Consider the following 18,012-nt stretch of genomic DNA (forward strand, 5'->3'; position numbering starts at 1 on the left):
GCTGCTGTTGCCGACACCGACATCACGGTTGCAATACATTTCTGAGCAAAAATTGTCAACAAAATAAGGGAATCCCCCCCCCACAACTCCGAACACGCTCGGATTTTGGTGCGCAACGCCGCTCGCCCCAGCGAACAGCCGTGAGCTCTTTTTGCGCATTACGCATTACGAATTTCCATACTGGGGTGGGTGGGTGGCGATGCGAGCCACTCCCCAGGGCACGGCGTGGGGGATGGAGGTTGAAGGGGGGTGCGAGGAAGGAGGAGGGAGGAGGCAGCAGCTCCGACAGCCAGAGAGAGTGACCGCGCACAGATGCATATCTGCTGCGCGTCTCGCCGGTATAGACTCAAAGTATCACAAGGCAGCAGCAACGGCCATAACACAAATTCCTCCAGCATCTTCAGCCCGCTGTGTACAACCGACTCGACTCACCACCGTCTCCTTCGCGTTTACCAACAGCCGCCAGCGAACGGGACGTGTGCTATGTTGTTTTGAAAATATATACATTGTTTTATAAGTACAGTGTATGTTCATAAGTAACGTTTAACTGGGGTAGAGAGCAGTTTTTTTTGTTTTAAATTGCATTGCCAGGCAGGCTCGAGTTACACATTTCTAAAAAAAGAAAAATCAGCATCAAACTAACACGCGTATAGGCTAACTAGAGTATCGTACATTTATCGCAAAACAAAAGTGCGAATTAACTCTTTTGACAAATTACACCAGCTCTGGTGTGAAGCCTTTCCGGCCAACTATAGCAGGCGCACAGATAGAGAGAGAGAGAAAAGTGTGTCTCCGTGCGTGCGATTATCAAGATGGGGCCAATTTTGCGCGCTCGGGCACCCACGCCGCGTCTCCTCCTCCTCGCGCTTTCCGCCTGGTGCGGCTGGCTGCCGGTGGCGAGCGCCGCCGCCGTGGCCCACCAAACGGGTCACACCTGCCGAGCCAACGGCAGCGTGTACTACGTGGGCGAGTGGTTCTTCCCGGACGCCGACCACTGCACGCAGTGCGAGTGCACGACCGAGGGTCCGGCGTGCGCGCGCACCGAGTGCGCCGCGTTGCCGCCCGCCTGCGTGCACGTGAGCCACTACCCAAGCGACTGCTGCCCGCGATGCGAGCGGGTCGGCTGCGAGTACCGGGGACACGTGTACGAACTGGGCCACAAGTTCCAGGTGAGATAGAAGGTGGTGGTGGTGGTGGTGGTGGGAGGGTGTTAATTATTGAGATGCGATTGATGGTCAGGTGGAGGCCCTTGGTGTGGTTTTTTTTTGCACCGATGTTTCACCGCTGAGATTCACTGCTTTGTCATTTTTTTAAGTTAGTAAGAGTTCACTGAGATTCACTGTGTACTCTATTGAAGTGAATGACAGCTCACTGAGATTCACCATGTACTCCATTGAACTGCGGCCAAATGTACGTGGCGGTTTTAGTTACCCTTCGGATGAAACCTCGAAAGTAATTCACATTGTAGAGGGCAACCGCGTGTCTGCCTGCAAAATCTGCAAGCCGCCTGCCTACACGGGACACTCAAGCTAAAAGGTGCACCCGTGCAATTACCTGCTAATGCCAAAGCTGGCAGAAGAGCCTCCACTAGAAGGGCCTACAGAGAGAGGATCCTTGCGTGAGAGTGTTGTGGGATACTCGTCTAAGCTGGCCAGACATCTTGAAAAATGTAGGAATGCCTTCAATTTCCCCCACGATGGCCTAACATAGGACAAATATACATCGGGGAGTACGACCAAATTGCTCCCTAAAGGCGTGCGTAGTCTTGGAAAGTGAGGTAGGGTTCTCATCCTTTTTAGTACAGCACAGTCGAATTCCTCTTATCCGTGGTTATCTGGGTACGGGTGGTGGGCATCACGAAATCTATTATTTACTGGGTCATTTGTAAATTTACTCCATTTATCTGCAAAATAATTTGCGGAAAATAGGATGAATCTGCCAAACTGATAGACTTATCTACACAACAAAATGATTTTGACATCCCTCTACTTTAACAGATGGATCAGAAACATAGACACTGACATTGGAGACGTGATATTGACAGCTAAGAAAATAATCTGACATGGCGACAAGCATGGCAGATGGATGAGACTGATGATGGAAGTGCAGTCAAAGGAGGGCACACACCCTTGAGGAATACCAGCATGAAGATGGAGTGGTGAGATCAGACAGTGGCCCGGAGCGAGTTGGTTTGTGGCATCATCGCTGGGTTGTGAGAGAAGGCAATGCCGTGGCGAGACCTTCATCCAGCAGTAGCTAAATCATGGCTGATGAAAAGTGTTGTTTATGGAAAACTGTTGGCAAATGGGTGACTTTTTTTTACATGAACGCAATGTATTATATTTCAGGTGATACAACAGGTTAAAATATCTGGATTGGGTCCAATTGGTAACACCTAGAATGGCAAAACATTAGTGGTACCAGTTGCTTTATGCGGAAAATAAAAGTACGTTGAGTTGTGATAACTTTAAAATGAGTATTTTTTAAGGCGTGTTATTTAACGTTTGTCTGCTTTTAATATTTTAATTTACCACATTGGGTCGTATCTATAAGATAAATATCTGTTTTGGGCCGATGGACTTAAGAGTTGATAAATACATTATATTTTTACAGACCTTTTTTTAATACACTGCTGGATGTGGGCCTCCACATGTTGTGTCAGTCATGGGGGATTTTTTTTTTACCACACTTCACCACACTGGTCATTGCGGGATGATGAAGGCAGAGGGGCATCGTGACCACTTCATATATCACTCACCACTGGTGTTTAGCCATGGCTGTCAATCAAACTCATGTGTCGAGGTTCATTGGCTTTGACACTAACCGCCCTACCGCTGCTCCGCCGGATGCAAGTGAACGTGGCAATCTTTCGCGTGTAGGGTTTTTAGCATCTCGTAAAAATAGCAGGATCGCCGTTGCATGACTTGCCAAAGCCATTTTGGACCTGAGTGTCTAATACGCTGGAAGCATTTCCATGTGGCGCGCGGTTGGAAGGGCATTTTGGCAGAGAGGTTCGCATTTTTTTAAAATCGCGGTGGAGATAAATGTAAGAAGGGTTTTGATCTTTGTCGCGTGAGAAGAAGAAGTGCTGCGGCGCAGCCAAGGGCCGACTGCAAGCAGCAGTCATTGACATAAGCAAGCATTTCCTCTCGCGGCATTTGCCTGCAGTACAAATAAACAACAACAATTAATTCACGATAGCCTTTCGCTGCTGCCGCCGCCGCCGCCGCTGCATCTGCTTGCCAGCGTTGCTGCTGCTCCTGATTATGGTAACGTAGAAGAGGGCGGGTCGAGATAAATCGCGAGTCATTGACGGCTATCAGTGACCGTATTTTAAATGTTTAAACAATAATTATTAAACTTCCATTGGTTAAGCGACAGGTTTAATTGTTTAAGTTAGACGGCTCAAGTCGGACCAAATATTAATGAATGACCACACCAATGATTTTGGCATCCGCAATCACAGTAAATATGAAGCTTACATAGATAACACGAGAGCAAAGTCGAGACTGCAACTGATCTGGTCCATATGTCATTGCTGTCACGCACAAAGAGATTGTTTTTTTTCTTTCAAATTCATACAGAAGTCATCGTGAGATAGCTTTCATAATAAGTGAAAGGTTAAAGGTGCAGCCCTGCAATTTCCTGCCCATGCCGCTGCTGGAAGAAGAGCCTCTACAGCGTATTATTTCCTACTGTTCGATGCTGGCCTGGCCATAAATATTGAAAACAGGTGGGAGTATCCCACACTTTACACCATCACATGCGACCTGCCGATAGATTAACTAAGATGTACTACTCGTTACTGCTGGGTGTACAGAGGCGGGGAGGGGGCGTGAATTTAAGAAACCTGCAGAGTGTTTTAAATGCCGCACCTGGAGATCGAACCGTCGACCGCCAGTGTGCTAACCAACGTTGCATAAGCTATTTCTTCGGAAGGATCAGTGTGACGATAGAGTACGCAATTGGACCCATGTACAATTCTTGGCCGGACAGAGGAGAGCTTTGTATGGTATGCAAGGCTGGAAACGAATGCGTCGCGCGCGCGGGGTCAACACAGGATGTGTTGCTCCCACACCAGTTGCAGGCAGGTGGCCGCGGGTTGACCCACACAGTCCCAACGGCTCATTGGAGGCACACAAAGCGATTAGGGACAAACTCCCTCCCATCCCTCTGTCTCTCTCTCTCTCTCTTCCTTTCGCTCAAAACCCACATGACCTCTCACCCAACCTACCCATCGTTTTATTACGAGGCTGAGAGTTCTTGGATGCCCGGCACCAGTTGCCATGCTTTCCCCTCTCTCTCTCTACCAACTCCTCCGCCTCCCCCATCTCTTCAGACTCCCTCTCTCTTCTCTCGCCACCAACCTCCGCGCCCTCTCCCCCCCCACCCCTAACAATGTCAGTCGTCGCCAGCCAACAGTTGCACAGGCAACGCGGTGCACTCGCTCTCGGAATCTTTGCATCGCTGCACGAGAAGGGGGGGGGGGTGTGACGGCCTTCCCATTATTTCACGATGGGATGGGGGTTGGGACACGTGCATTGACGTCAGCGCTGCTGTCAAAGTTGACACACTGTGCACGCGCGCACACACTAAGCTATAAAACTAAACAAATGTTTTTATTTTATCAGGTGAGGCACACTGAGCCAGGCAGCTTTTTTTCTACTCAGAAGTGACCTGGCCATCACAAAGCATAGCTCAACGAAGTGGCTTTTCGCGCGGGAATTTGTAGCAGCCAAATACTCCAAACGCGTGATGTTGATTCTAAATGTGGAGGGGAAAACCGGAGGACCCGGAGAAAAATCAACACAATCGCGGGGAGAGAGAGAGAGAAACATGCAAACTTCAAATATACAGCAGGCGTCAGGGTCGGGATCAGGATCGAAACCATGAGCGGCCTGCATAACAGGCGAGGTAGTTAGCATCTCGCCATCGCGGCGCCCCCACAATACGCCACATGTTTGCATTAAAGTCACACCCGAGGGACCGGCCCTTCTGCACGCACGCGTGCGGTGAACGCTATAAGGAAGCACATCTGGCTCGATCTGGGTCCGTTCGGGGCAAAACTGTGACCTCGGCATTTTCATTCCGGTCAGAGTTTTGTTCTGTTTTTTTTGGTTGACATCGCGATTCGTTTTCGTTGATATTCACAGGCGCGTTTCTGCCCCTGCCCTCCCGTGATAAGAACCAACGCACGCCGCATAGAAACGAGAGCGCGTGGAACCCAGGGCTTTTTCGCTCCCACGAACTCACAATGCTGCGTTTACCTAGAACTTGTGAGAAAATACGAGCTCCTGGGAGATGCTCGACAGGCATACACGGACAGACAGCCTCCTCGGCAAAACGGAAAACATGAGGCATATGGCAATTTGCCAAAGAGACCCAGACTAATTTGTTTCTCGGCAATTTGGAACAGCGGAGCACAGATGGTGGACATTTTTTGCCATGGGAAAGACGCAATTATTAACTTTGTTTTTCTGGCTCATTGTGAAAATGCGCCTAGGCTAAGATTATTGATTGTAAAACAATTATAATACGCGCATAATTTACATTTGGGTTACAGACATGCATATAAGATTATATTTTACAATCTTGAGATGCTGCCAGTGTCATGGTTAGCACACTGGACTTGCAATCCAGAGGTTGCCAGTTTCATATTTCAGCGCAGCAGTTGAAACAATGAAGATAGTTTCTTAAATCACCCCGACCACCTCTGTCCACCCAGCAGTATGGTTGATGTGGACACAGAGTAACAAACTTCAATTTCACATTCAGGTGGTCAAGCCGGACAACTGCATCCGGAGCGGCTGGGTGTAACACAACAATGCAAACATGACTCCTTGTAAAAAAGGTGTCAGTTTTGTTAAAAGGTAAAAAAAAAACAAATATCATATTTTGCTACTGGCAAAGGAGGTTTCCAATGGTGTAAATGCTTACCCTGAGCTCTCATACTCTGGTGGTGCATTGTCTTTGAGTTGTGCGCCTTTTGGCGTCTTCTGGTCCAACACCATGTGAGACTAGGCTCTAAGGAACGCTGTCTCGAGTGTGGACCAATCAATTTCAAGGACAGTGCATACATTATCACAGTTATATTTTTTGTTTGCATTCCGACCGCAGGTATTGTGGTCAATGCAAACATGACTCCTTGTAAAAAAAGGTGTCAGTTTTGTTGCCAGATAAAAGGGTAAAAAAACAATTATCATATTTTGCTACTGGCAAAGAAGGTTCCAATGGTGTAACACAACAGTTAAGTGAGTCGATTGGCAGGTCGTGTGTGGTGGGGCAACGTGGAGGGACTCCCACCGCTCCCAAGACGTCTGGCAAGCGTGGAATAGTTTGCAAAAAATATCTTCCTGAGGGGTTCTCTGAAGCTCCCTCTAGTAGCAGTGGTGATAGCAGAACAATTGCAGGGCTGCACCTTTATCTTGAGTGTATAAGTTAGACAGTTTGAAGAGATTGCAGACTCGCATACAGGATTTGTACGCCTTTTGGCTTCCTCTGGTCTAACACCGTTTGAGACGAGGCTCAAAAGAAAGCTGTCTCTGGTGTGGACCAATCCGTTTCAAGGACAACTCATATTATCAGAGTATGTTTTTGTTTGCATTCTGACCACAAGCATTGTGGTTAATGTAGGCATGGTTGCTTGTAAAAGGTTTCAGTTTGGTGTTTTAACATCTTAACACCTGTTTTGTTGCCAGATAAAAGGGGAAAAACCTATTATCAGGATTTCACTTTACAATATTAATTACTTTTGAGTGTAGCTGAAATGTGTACATTTGATGTGGGACATCTTTCACTAAAAGCCTCCATACATCATTAATTTCACTTCCACGCTAAGGGTTACAATGTGGATTCCATCCACGTTGGTTCTGTGCGTGTAAATATTTAATATTGGATGGTATCCACATCTCATTTCATATTTACCAAAATATATTGGCCGTATATTTTTAGAGGCAACACAGAGTCGTGATGTGTGTTATCAAGTGACGACCGCGATTCATAGCCATCGCACGGCTGACCTACAGTGGATTATTAAAAAAAAACAGTGATTAATTTAGCCACCGTCTTCTTTACAATATAATTCGATCTCCAGTTCGACTGATCACTGTTAATTTGTCCAATTTTAATGCAGCGCACGTGGCCACGCATAGAACGCTGGCTCATGGGCTAAAACAAATTCAGGTATGGCGCTGCTAAAATAACTCAGTTGACAAATGAAATCATTATCGCAACCGAACATTTTCTCAACAACCGATGAACATACAATCAAGCGAGTGGTGGCGCTGGGCATCAAGTAAACCAAGCACAAGTGTATGATACCAGGAAGACCAATGGCTCTTGGATTCATGGAAAATAAGGGTGCTTTAAATAGAGGTTCATATTAAAATAAACATAGCAAGGAAATAAAGCAATTAATCTGCCATCTCTATCTTGTGTGCATCTCTCTTATCTAATTTCACTTCATCTATATGTTTGCCTGCATGTTTTCTTTATCGCACTACATCTCTACCTCTTGTTTATATCTCTTCACTAGGAGTTTATACATTGAAAGGCAGTCCCCAAATATGTCTATTTATGACCCCCAATGGGTTAGCACCACCACTGAACCAAGTCATTTCAGTGCACAAATACACAAAGACAAAGACCCCCCATATAGCCTTAACAGACTTTTTGGGAAAGTGCTGTTAGCGAGCACCTATCAAGGCTGACTAAGGGTTGGGTGGCTAGCACCAAGCCTGGCCGCCTTTGTCTCCCCAGTGCTGATGTTCACACACCACACCAGGTACTCATATGAGGCTGAGTCGACCTAGGGGAGCCCTAGGACCAGTTTAGATAGTCGTCACTGGTGTTGGCCGTGAGCTGAGCAGGACATGCACTCATGCACGTACGCAAGTACGGTTGGGAATATGCACGTCCCGTTTCAAATTACCTTTTCACATTGCAGCTGGGCACTGGCGGCTTCGGGTTGTTGAGTCTCCGGAGGGGAGCCACTGATGAGGCTTCCATTCGTCTCTGAGCTATTCGTTCCACCAAATTCACTGCCGTTCCAGTGGCTACAAGAATACACACGTTTACACGAGCGGTAGAGAAAAGCAGCCGGGCTGGATGTCCTGAAATTCCACCGAGCCCCACGTGGATTTCTGCTTTGCCGCTGATACTGCTCGAGTCTGAACACAGTGGAGGCAGGCCTACTCTTAAGAGAAGCATATATATTTTTAATCCCATCATAGTCGAGCCTCATCTAGAGTTGCTACCTATAGATTAACACGGTTGGCTACGTAAGAAAAGAAGTTCAACATACATACATATCTGCAAGATACAAAAAACATTGGGACACAATTTGGGAAGAAGAACATCTCGCATCGCCATCCCAAGTGATCTTGACCCATTTAATCCACATTTCATCCCAACACATCCATACGATGTGGAAACTCATCACTTCCCATCACATTATGACCAAGTCTCATGCCTTACCATCACACCCTGACCCTATTTCAGCTGACCCCATCGCATCACGTCCCTTCCCACCTTGAGATGCCGTCGCATTTTGATGTTTTAAAAATCCAAAAGTACGTTATATAACAATAATACAATTGTGTTGTATTATTGTGTTTTCCAATTTCACTCGATAATTTTAAGCGGCCAGGCTCGCAATTAGAAGGATGCCAGTTCAAATCTTAGTTGTGAAATGACTCGGCTCACTGTCTCTCTGGGGGTCTATAAAATAAGGTACCACTCTGTGGGGAAGTCAACAGCAGTTGTCCTACGGCTAAACTAACCTCCGCCACAGGAACGTGGAATTTCCTTCTACGGCTCATAGATGGAGAATGAGTAGATGGGCGCCACCTCAGTGCTCATTTCGGATGCCCTGGTGGCGAGATGTTAATTACCTCGCCGGTATACAGGTCGTGGGTTTGATCTCGACCTTGACGCCTGCTGCATATTTTGAGTTAGCACATTTAGAAACACGCGTTCAGAGTATTTGGCTGCTATAAATCTCCACACGATAAGCCACTCCATTGAGCTATCATTGGTGGCCAGGTCGCATATATAAAAAAAAAGAGCTATATATCTCAGTGTACCTTTCATGGTTTAAAAAAAAAAAAAACAAATTCCAGTCAAGTTTATAGTTTTCATTCGAGCAGCAGATCACTTCGACCTCTGAGCCGCGAATTTCGTTGGAATAACCGTTACGGGGTTATTGTCCGTTCCACCCTTGGGGCGAGCAGCCGTCCGCCTGCGAGCAGTGCACGTGTGAGCTGGACGGGATCCCGCGCTGCCTGGTCGCCGACTGTGCTCCCCCTCCCTGCGTCAACCCCGTGTACGAGAAGGGCGACTGCTGCCCCACCTGCAAGGACGGTGAGCGTGAGGGCACGGTTCGCGCTCTGCCACGCACCCTGGCTCGCGAGGAGATGGCGGGGGAAGTAGAGCAGAGTATGAACGTACGTTGAACTTCTTTTGCACCGTGCATAGCCAACCGTGCTTAACGGAGGTGCGGGGGAAGGACGCCAAACTAAACACAAAAAGCGCCTCTAAATAAATGAGTCTTCTGTCGAGATTTAAGAGTGCATTGCGGACTAACGGTCACATCTGTCCCTTCTGTCCAGGATGGAGTGTAGCCCCCTCGCGCGTGTCCGTTTTCTCCGATGCATTTCCCCTTGTTTCCAGCACAAGATGCATGCTTCCTTCATTGCCTCGTATATTGACATACGTGAATAGGTTGGCTCTTAATCTCAAATACATGACTGCATTATAAACCAATTTCTCATTATTCGGATGGAGCGGTGGTTCAGCGGTTAAGACACTGCGCTATGACCCCGATGACTGGAGTGGTATCTGAACTGATCCTGGTCGCCCACTTTCACGAAACCCACAGCAACCAGCGTGGTGAAGTAATGTCAAACCTCCGGTTAACACGGTTGGCTACATACGATGTGGAGGAAGTTCAACTTACATATAAACAACCCCGATGACTTACACACTTTGCATGAGGAAGTCATCCAGCAGTGGATCGTCAAAGAGCTGGACATTATACATAATAGATGGCTTTTTTGCATGTGTGTGATTTTGTGTGGTTTTAGCCTCTGGGTTGGTGCCCAGTAATATTTACATCACTCAAGTTGCATATAAAGTGAGAGATGGTTGAAAGGCAATATCGATTTTAAAAGGAATGTCTGGCATTGTTTAATGAAATGACGTGGGGGAGAAATGTTCCTAATTGGATTTCACGAATGGATATGCATAGTATAGGCAGGCCAGAGGCCACATACTGAGACATCAAAGCAAGGAAGACCTGTCCTATTGGAGTTGTGCAAATGTGCCCTCTTGTGACTGTTCAGCATATGAGCAATACGCACATGGACCTGGCATCGACAAGCTATGTTGTTGTCCCTCACCTTGCACCTCCGATTAAGCACGTTTGGCTACGTACGGTGTGAAAGAAGTTTAACATACATACATACAAACTACACAGCTCTCCGATGCGTATCGCGTGTTGGTCGGCACGATGCCCGAAGTTTTGCACCACGCGCTGGGAGCTATTCGGTCCCTGAAGAAGCTCCCAGCACGTGGGAGCTGAGACGTCGGACGTGATGCCAAACAGTGCACGGACCCACCCGAAAACCTACGCAGCAGGAATACTCATTGAATGTAAACTGAAGAACTGAAGTCAACATTGTTATATTGTCAGGACAGCAAGGTAAAAAATGTGCAGCTTGATAAACAAGTATATAAATAAGCCACATGTCATGTACGTGAAGTCAGGTCAAAGTAATTTCTTGCTCAAATCAGCATCTCCAGTTTACAGCCCTGAGCCAGCAGTGGAAGCTACACATTCATATGGAAGGGCCCAGTATATCAAACTACTGATGACTTCCTCACAAAGTGGCACAGTACTCATATATGTAATGTATCCTTAGAAAGTTAAAATATAGGAAAAATATAACAATTGAAGACAATTAAGAACAGTTACTGTACATGTATATCATTAAATGGTGGGAGAAAGAGAGAGAGAGAGAAATTTAATTTTGATTTAAAGCTTTCGTGACTGCAGTAATTCATATTCTTAGCTCTTTCGGTAAAGTCACGTTGAAGGGAAACAATAAAATAATAAAATATATATAAAACAATAAAAATTCTCACGACGTTTCGACCATAACACAAACGGTCATCATCAGGTGTGAAAACCAACGGCAAGAAACTACATCAAGAAACTACATGTTTCTGACCGTTTGTGTTATGGTCGAAACGTCGTGAGAATTTTTATTGTTTTATATAAATTATTATTTTATTTTATTGTTTCCCTTCAATGTGACTTTACCGAAAGAGCTCAGAATAAGAAATGAAATTATAATATAAAGTTCAATTATGGGCGACATCGCGTGAGCAAAATGCGTGTAAAATGAAACAATGTGTAAATTAATCGCTCATTAGCGCACACCCACGATTTGCTCGCTGGTCGTCCGTGACAACATGAACCTCACTGGTGGGAAACACCTCCTGCCACCGGACTGAATTATTGATCATTTCACATTCAATGCACGTCCCACTCTTGTTATTGACAGCACCCGAGGTGATGTAGCATCCTGCATAAAACTGCCCGCTGCCCATAATCAGAGTGCATTCACTTATCTCTCACTGGACCGCGAAACGTGATATTTCCCCAGCCATTTTATTGTGAAACCCCTTACCGTTTCCGGGAAGGGGTACTACAGCGTTTGGTGAAATAAGTTGCAGAGGTATAGACAGGTGAAGGCTGTTACCTCATTTGCGTTCTTATCCTTGTAAATTATAAATGTGTGGACAGTTAGACGTGTCGACTGTGCAACAGCCAAGGGCTCTAGCGGAAAAAAAAGCGAAAGCCAGATGCGATGGCATGAGCCGGATTAAGGATAAGGATGCGCATTATGTAGAGCACTTAAATTCCTCCCTGAGTCAAAGTGCTCTTTTTAATCACATCTCATCTCAACTGTTCCATTGCCCTGCTCCAGTCTCGATAAAGGGGATTGCCCCTCAGTGGCAGCTGTCTTCATCTGTACGTGAGTCTGCCTGCAGGGTGCGATGTTGTTGCGAGAATTTCCCCCCCCTCCCCCCCCGCCAATGAAATAACTTGTCGCTATGTCCGCTGTGTAGATCGAATTTGGACTACGACGCAGGCACCCGTTGGAACTCCTCGTCTTTTTCGAAAAATGTTGCGGGATATTTAACGTCCACCGTGAAGCAGACGGCACGTACATTCCATTGAATTCGGCAGGATTCTCCTAAAAAAAGTCAAGAGACTCAGTGATGTTTTCCTCGGTAAACAATTGTAATAATTATAATTAATATATACGTCATTTTTATTTTACCAGGTAAGACCCACTGAGCTATACAGTTTTTTTCTTTTCCGAAAGCGACCTGGCCACAAATTATAGCTCAATGAAGTGGCTTATCACGTGGTCACGTATAGCAGCTGAATAATCTGAACCCACGTTGATTTTATATCTGGAGGGAAAAACCGGAGGACCCAAAAAAAATCCACGCGACCACGGGGAGAGAGAGACATGTACACTCCAAATATACAACAGGCGTCAGGATCGAACCCACGACCTCCTGTAGACTAGGTGAGGGTAAATTTAGATTTAAAGCTTTCGTGACTGCAGGGATTCATATTCTTGGTTCTTTCGGCAAAGTCACGTAGAAGGGAAACAATAAAATAATAAAAATATAAAACAATACAATTCTCACGACGTTTCGACTGCAACACAAGCAATCATCATCAGGTGTGGAAACCACAGCAAGACAATTTGAAAAAAGTGGCGTTTTTTAATGTTTTTTTACGTAAAAAAACGCCACTTTAACGCTTTTTTAACGTTAAAAAACCGCCACTTTTTTCAAATTTTCTTGCTGTGGTTTTCACACCTGATGATGATTGCTTGTGTCGCAGTCGAAACATCGTGATAATTTTATTGCTTTATATTTTTATTATTTTATCGTTTCCCTTCTACGTGACTTTACCGAAAGAACCAAGAATGTAGGTGAGGGTAAGCTAACATCTCGCCACCGTGGCGTCCACGTGGCCTGCGGTATCAACCAGGGCGGTCGCTGCGCTCGGACCTTGCGAAACCTCTACAAACGAGTGGCGTCGGCGCCAACCTCTCATCCCCCTGGGTCACGATGACCTCTTGACCTTTAACTGCGGCACCTCCCCCCTCCCCGCCCCGCCCGGCCAGGTCCAAACTGCTATGCGGACGCGGGCGGGCGGCGCGTGATCCCCGGCGGGAGCCACGTGTGGCTCGACGAGTGCACGCGCTGCCGCTGCCACGACGGCCTCGAGGCCGGCTACTGGGAGGGCAACCGCGTGGCACGCTGCGAACGCCTCCGCAGGTGCGCGTCCGGCCAGCAGGAGGAGGCGGCCGAGGCGGTGGAGACGGTGGAGACGGAAGGGCAGCAGCAGCAGCAGCAGCAGCAGGGAGTCCACTGAAGTGCGCCACGAGGGGGTTGCGTTCGTACGGCGGCGCCTTTCCATACATCGCACGGCGTTGCAACCATTTTGGCCGACGGGTGCGGCCGCAGTCATAAGCGACCCCACGACGTCAACACCCACGTCTGGGTTATATGATTATTATTATTGTTGTTGTTGTTGTTATAGCGTTGCCACCTTGTCCTGGTTTTCTCCCATAATCGTGGCTGTGCTGGGAATCCAGTAAACTGTTCCCCCCGGGGAAAGTTAAAAGTCTAGTTTTTTTTTTGTCAGTTACGTAAGATTACAACTACACGAGATGATGCATTGACACGTGGTTCCTCCCATCTTCAGCTTATACAACGTATTATTCTCACGATATGTTTAAGTGGTTTGTCCCTCAGAGATGGCAACCCAAGTCATATAAGTAGAACGACTGTGGAAGAAGACGTCGCTATTTCGTCGCATTCATTACTTACCTCGCCCAGTGTTGGTGTGCGTGTGTGTGCATCTTTGTGTGTGCGTGCATCTTTGTGTGTGTGTGTGCATGCATCTGTGTCCCATGTAGTGTAGCGGTTAGCGCACTGCATCACGAACCTGGCGGCCCGAGTTCGATTCCCGCTCACGGCCAACACCAGTGACGATTATCTGAACCGGTCCTGGGTCTCCCTGAGGTCGACTCGGCCTCAAATGAGTATCTGACGAGGTGTGTAAACATCGCCACTGCGGGGAGACAAAGGTGGCGACCGGGCGTGGTGCCGCCCACCCCCTTGCGTGCCACAGTGCCGGCCTTCATAGACGCTGGCTAGCAGCACTTGCCCCAACAGTCTGTTAATGCTATACGAGGGGATCTTTGTGTGTGTGTTTTTTTTTGTGTCCCACATTACCTTCAGCCCGGGTCGTGGGGCAGACGTCCTGGTAAGCAAACCGGGGCGAAGCTTTAGTCTTGCCGATAGCCTAAGCGGACCCCGACCACTCCTGCGCAGCCAAGAAGAGTTTGGCCCCGTGTGTCGACCGAGTGGGGTCGTCAAGGACACGGGGGGTCGTCTAACGTTGACCTCGTCTCAAGTAATCTCGGCCAAAAGTCGCCCCGCCTCTACCGCAAAAAAAAAACACACTCTACCTTTGGGCGTTTTTTTTCGCGTTCCCAGTTTCAGGTTGCAAGTGATGAATTTATAATCGGGAACTTTGCGGTAATGTAGAAACTCGTGGCCGATTGTCAAGGCTGCCGCTGTGGTGCTCACCTCCGTTGAGTCAGCGGTGAACACTCCCCATTCCCCATGGTGGGGAGCCAGTCCTCTCGAAGGCAACCGCTATCTATAATGGGATCCTCGTTTTATTGTGCTTGCAGAGATGAGGGGCTAAATTGATCCCAGACTCTGGTGTGAACTCATCGCCTTGATTGTGAGATGGATTGTGAGTTGGATGCTCACTGCAGAAAAGCTGAGTGGACTTCATTGCTACCTCCCGGAAGAAGCTCTGATGAAGCTATTGCCTCCGCATTCCAAAATGTTCCAGGAAAGCACTTGGCCCATAAACAACTGATGCTGGAAAAGCAAAGGTGGCATTTTCCAGCTACCGTATTAACCCACCAATTGGAGCCACACGTGCCACCGTTTCCTAAACATAACTCCTGTCCCACCGCCCGACCACCTTGCGACGCATTGTTCCGCACATCCGATCAGCACATTTGGCAATGTATGGTGCGAAAGTTCAACATATATGATTATTTTAATGGCTTAGTTGCCTATCACTTCATATCATTAGCCCCAAAGTTTCGCTACTCAGTAATACACGTATGTGATGGGGTGGGGAAGAAAGGGTGAACGTTCAATTGACATTTTATGATATCCATTCATGCGACATTGAGCCGTGCAAAATACTGCACCACCTACCTCGTGGGTATGGGTGCCCACGTCTCTCCATCATCAGTGGAAAAATATCACAAAGAACTTGTCGGTATTTTTTCAATTTAAGATATAGTCTTTTTTGTTGTTGTTGTTGTCCATGACGATGGCATCATTGTGACAGTGCAACGATGCCGATATAAATTTTAGAGGAGTGTAACTAACGTTGACGACGACCTGTGATGGGTGATGAGCAGTAAGACAAACGCCGACGAGGTCGACTTGCCAGCGGGCAATTATTGAGCACACCAGCCTGCAAGGGAGTCTGGTAAAATCACACAGCACACATCTTAGGTGTGGAATGTTCAAAATGAATAATTCACGCACGCCAAATTTAAATATGGAAGTATATATACTCACAGCCAGCTGATAAATGCTTACTGGCAGGGCTTCATTTCAGCGGTATATCTCCCGCTGCGATTGTGGATATTAGTTGCGTGCCTACTCTAGTCTACCGGCAAAACTATTCAGTAAGCCCTGCGCACAAGTGATTTACTCCGGAGCACGGACAATTTTCATCAGATGTGTTAAAACTAGGTTGCGATATTTTTGTGTCAACCACACTTTACAAATGTGCACCCTTCCTTCGCATGGTACACTACATTTCAGGGACAGCAGCAATGCCATAATTTCATTTAACTGTGGCATTTACCCAATCTGCCTATTGCAAATAAATTCTGATAGTTTATTAAAATCCATTTTTGGGAAGTTTGGGAATTCCATGATTGAGAGGCATGTGCGAGGAAATCAGAGTAGCAGGAGAAAACTCCCACACATGAGGGGGTACCACTAAAAAGCTCTGCACAGATGGATTTAATAATCTATTTGCAATAACGCTATCACCTGACCATCTTGTAGTCGAACAAGTAGCCAGCAAGATTCAGTTTTCGATATGAGTTATTGGTTCAAGGCCCGATACGAAATGACTTTTGAGTTTCTCAAATGTCAACGATGACTTTTAGAATGTTCAGGGAGTTTGAGGCAATTCGTTCCACAAGCGCAATATTATTTAGTATAGAACATCACGACTATGATGACAATGACGATGACTTTTAGAATGTTCAGGGAGTTTGAGGCAATTCGTTCCACAAGCGCAATATTATTTAGTATAGAACATCACGACTATGATGACAATGATGACGACGTGATCCTGTGTTACCACTAATGGGCAAAATGTAATTACGTGAAACTAAACTCTTTAAAAAGAAATGCCATGGTCGGCTTTAAGATGAATACCCGGGCACACTCCACATTCCTCAGTTGCTTTAATATTACGATTTTAGAGATTGAATTAACAGTAACAGACAATATATTATTATTATTGCCATCATCTTCATCATCGTTTCACGTGCCCCTTGAAGCGTTGCTTGGCATCAGACAAGGATCCCCAAAAACGTACGAGCCACTTGGTATACCTTCGGGAATCCGCAAAAAGTTTATTTTCTGTGCTTTTACACACACGCAATCGTTTTCACCCATGCAAGCGTGAGCTTGACGACTCTTTGTACTTTACGCGATCGCAGCCCTTATTAAACGGCACATTTTGTAATGATTGTGTCACGGTAAAGTATGCTTTGCATAAATACTTAACTTTCTTTTTTCAAATTGCCGACAAACTTCACTGTAATAGAATGCCTGCAACATAAACTCTAAACGCAGCTCTGATGCAGAGCTCAGATAATTACTTTTTTCTCATTTTTTTGCTCTTGCAGTGGCAGTTAAATTATTATAATTTACTTTCTAAAAATTTACGCCATTGGTTGAACAGAAGGGCAATTTTAGATATGAACTCCGGTGCAGGTCGCTCCTGTGGCTGGGCAGGGTAGCTCTCCAAAGTATTCTGGGTTGTTACCGTGTGTTCTTTGGTATGTGGTCCGACGTTTCACTCCACGCTCAAGGAGCTTCTACACGTATTGCATTAAATTCAGTGCAGCGAAACGTCCGACATAATGCCGAACTACACGTTGTACAACCCAAAAGCACAGTTTATAACACGTTTGTTTTTAGTTTGACATTCAACAAGTGCAAAAAATAAATAAAGTATTAAGCCCTACATATGGTGATAATGAAAAATGGGCTCTTTGATCAATATCACACTGGCCAGAAGTTACGGAAAAAGTTGTGCCCAGAAATGTCTGTGGGCAAAAACGTTAACTGTCAACCGTTTAATGTTTGCTTTTACATGTGTCCAAGGTTACACAGAATGTATTGCAAGAACACACGTATAGGTTTTGCTGTGATGTGGCACAGCAAATCGTGTGTACGTAGTTAATCAATCGAGCATCATATGGTTTTAATATTATTTTATCTTATTTATTCATTTTTTTTTTACTTTGACATAGTGCATGTCCAATTGTAAAAACATGTCAATAAATTGGAAGGATACCTAGTCACCTTATTGTCAAAATCCTTTTACATTGCTTTATCTGCTTATCAATATATACACATTTTTCATGTAAACCTGGCATTTGCAGATGTACACACGTGCAAATGTATTGCTTGTGTAGTACAGCGTTGTCATTAACAAGATGTGAGCAACTTAACCGTCGAAGAATAAAATCATTTGAAAAGCTTTTTTCCAGTTAATATAATGTTGTTGTTTTCCCAAAATGATACGGACATGAGCTGATGATTTCTATGTTGTTACTGTCATTTAAAAATCAT

General features: G+C 46.0%; 1 protein-coding gene across 2 annotated transcripts; it reads left to right on the plus strand.

Moving 5' to 3' along the window:
- The first annotated feature begins 222 nt into the window (after positions 1–222).
- LOC116948917 (von Willebrand factor C domain-containing protein 2-like) lies at positions 223–17,923 on the plus strand. 2 transcript variants are annotated; one of them, XR_012945983.1, is made up of 4 exons: positions 223–1,169; positions 9,231–9,360; positions 13,212–16,329; positions 16,424–17,923. XR_012945983.1 is itself a non-coding variant. In XM_032966179.2 (3 exons), exons 1-3 carry the CDS (start codon positions 813–815, stop codon positions 13,460–13,462), a joined length of 738 nt encoding a protein of 245 aa, XP_032822070.1. In that variant the 5' UTR covers positions 223–812; the 3' UTR covers positions 13,463–17,923. The 2 variants fall into 2 exon arrangements, 1 of the variants encoding a protein (XP_032822070.1); XM_032966179.2 differs by having other exon boundaries at positions 13,212–17,923.
- The last annotated feature ends 89 nt before the right edge of the window (positions 17,924–18,012 follow it).

The sequence above is a fragment of the Petromyzon marinus genome, chromosome 35 (assembly GCF_048934315.1).
Source record: "Petromyzon marinus isolate PM22_M1 ecotype Great Lakes invasive population chromosome 35, UKy_Petmar_22M1.pri1.0, whole genome shotgun sequence".
Taxonomy (NCBI): Eukaryota; Metazoa; Chordata; class Hyperoartia; order Petromyzontiformes; family Petromyzontidae; genus Petromyzon; species Petromyzon marinus.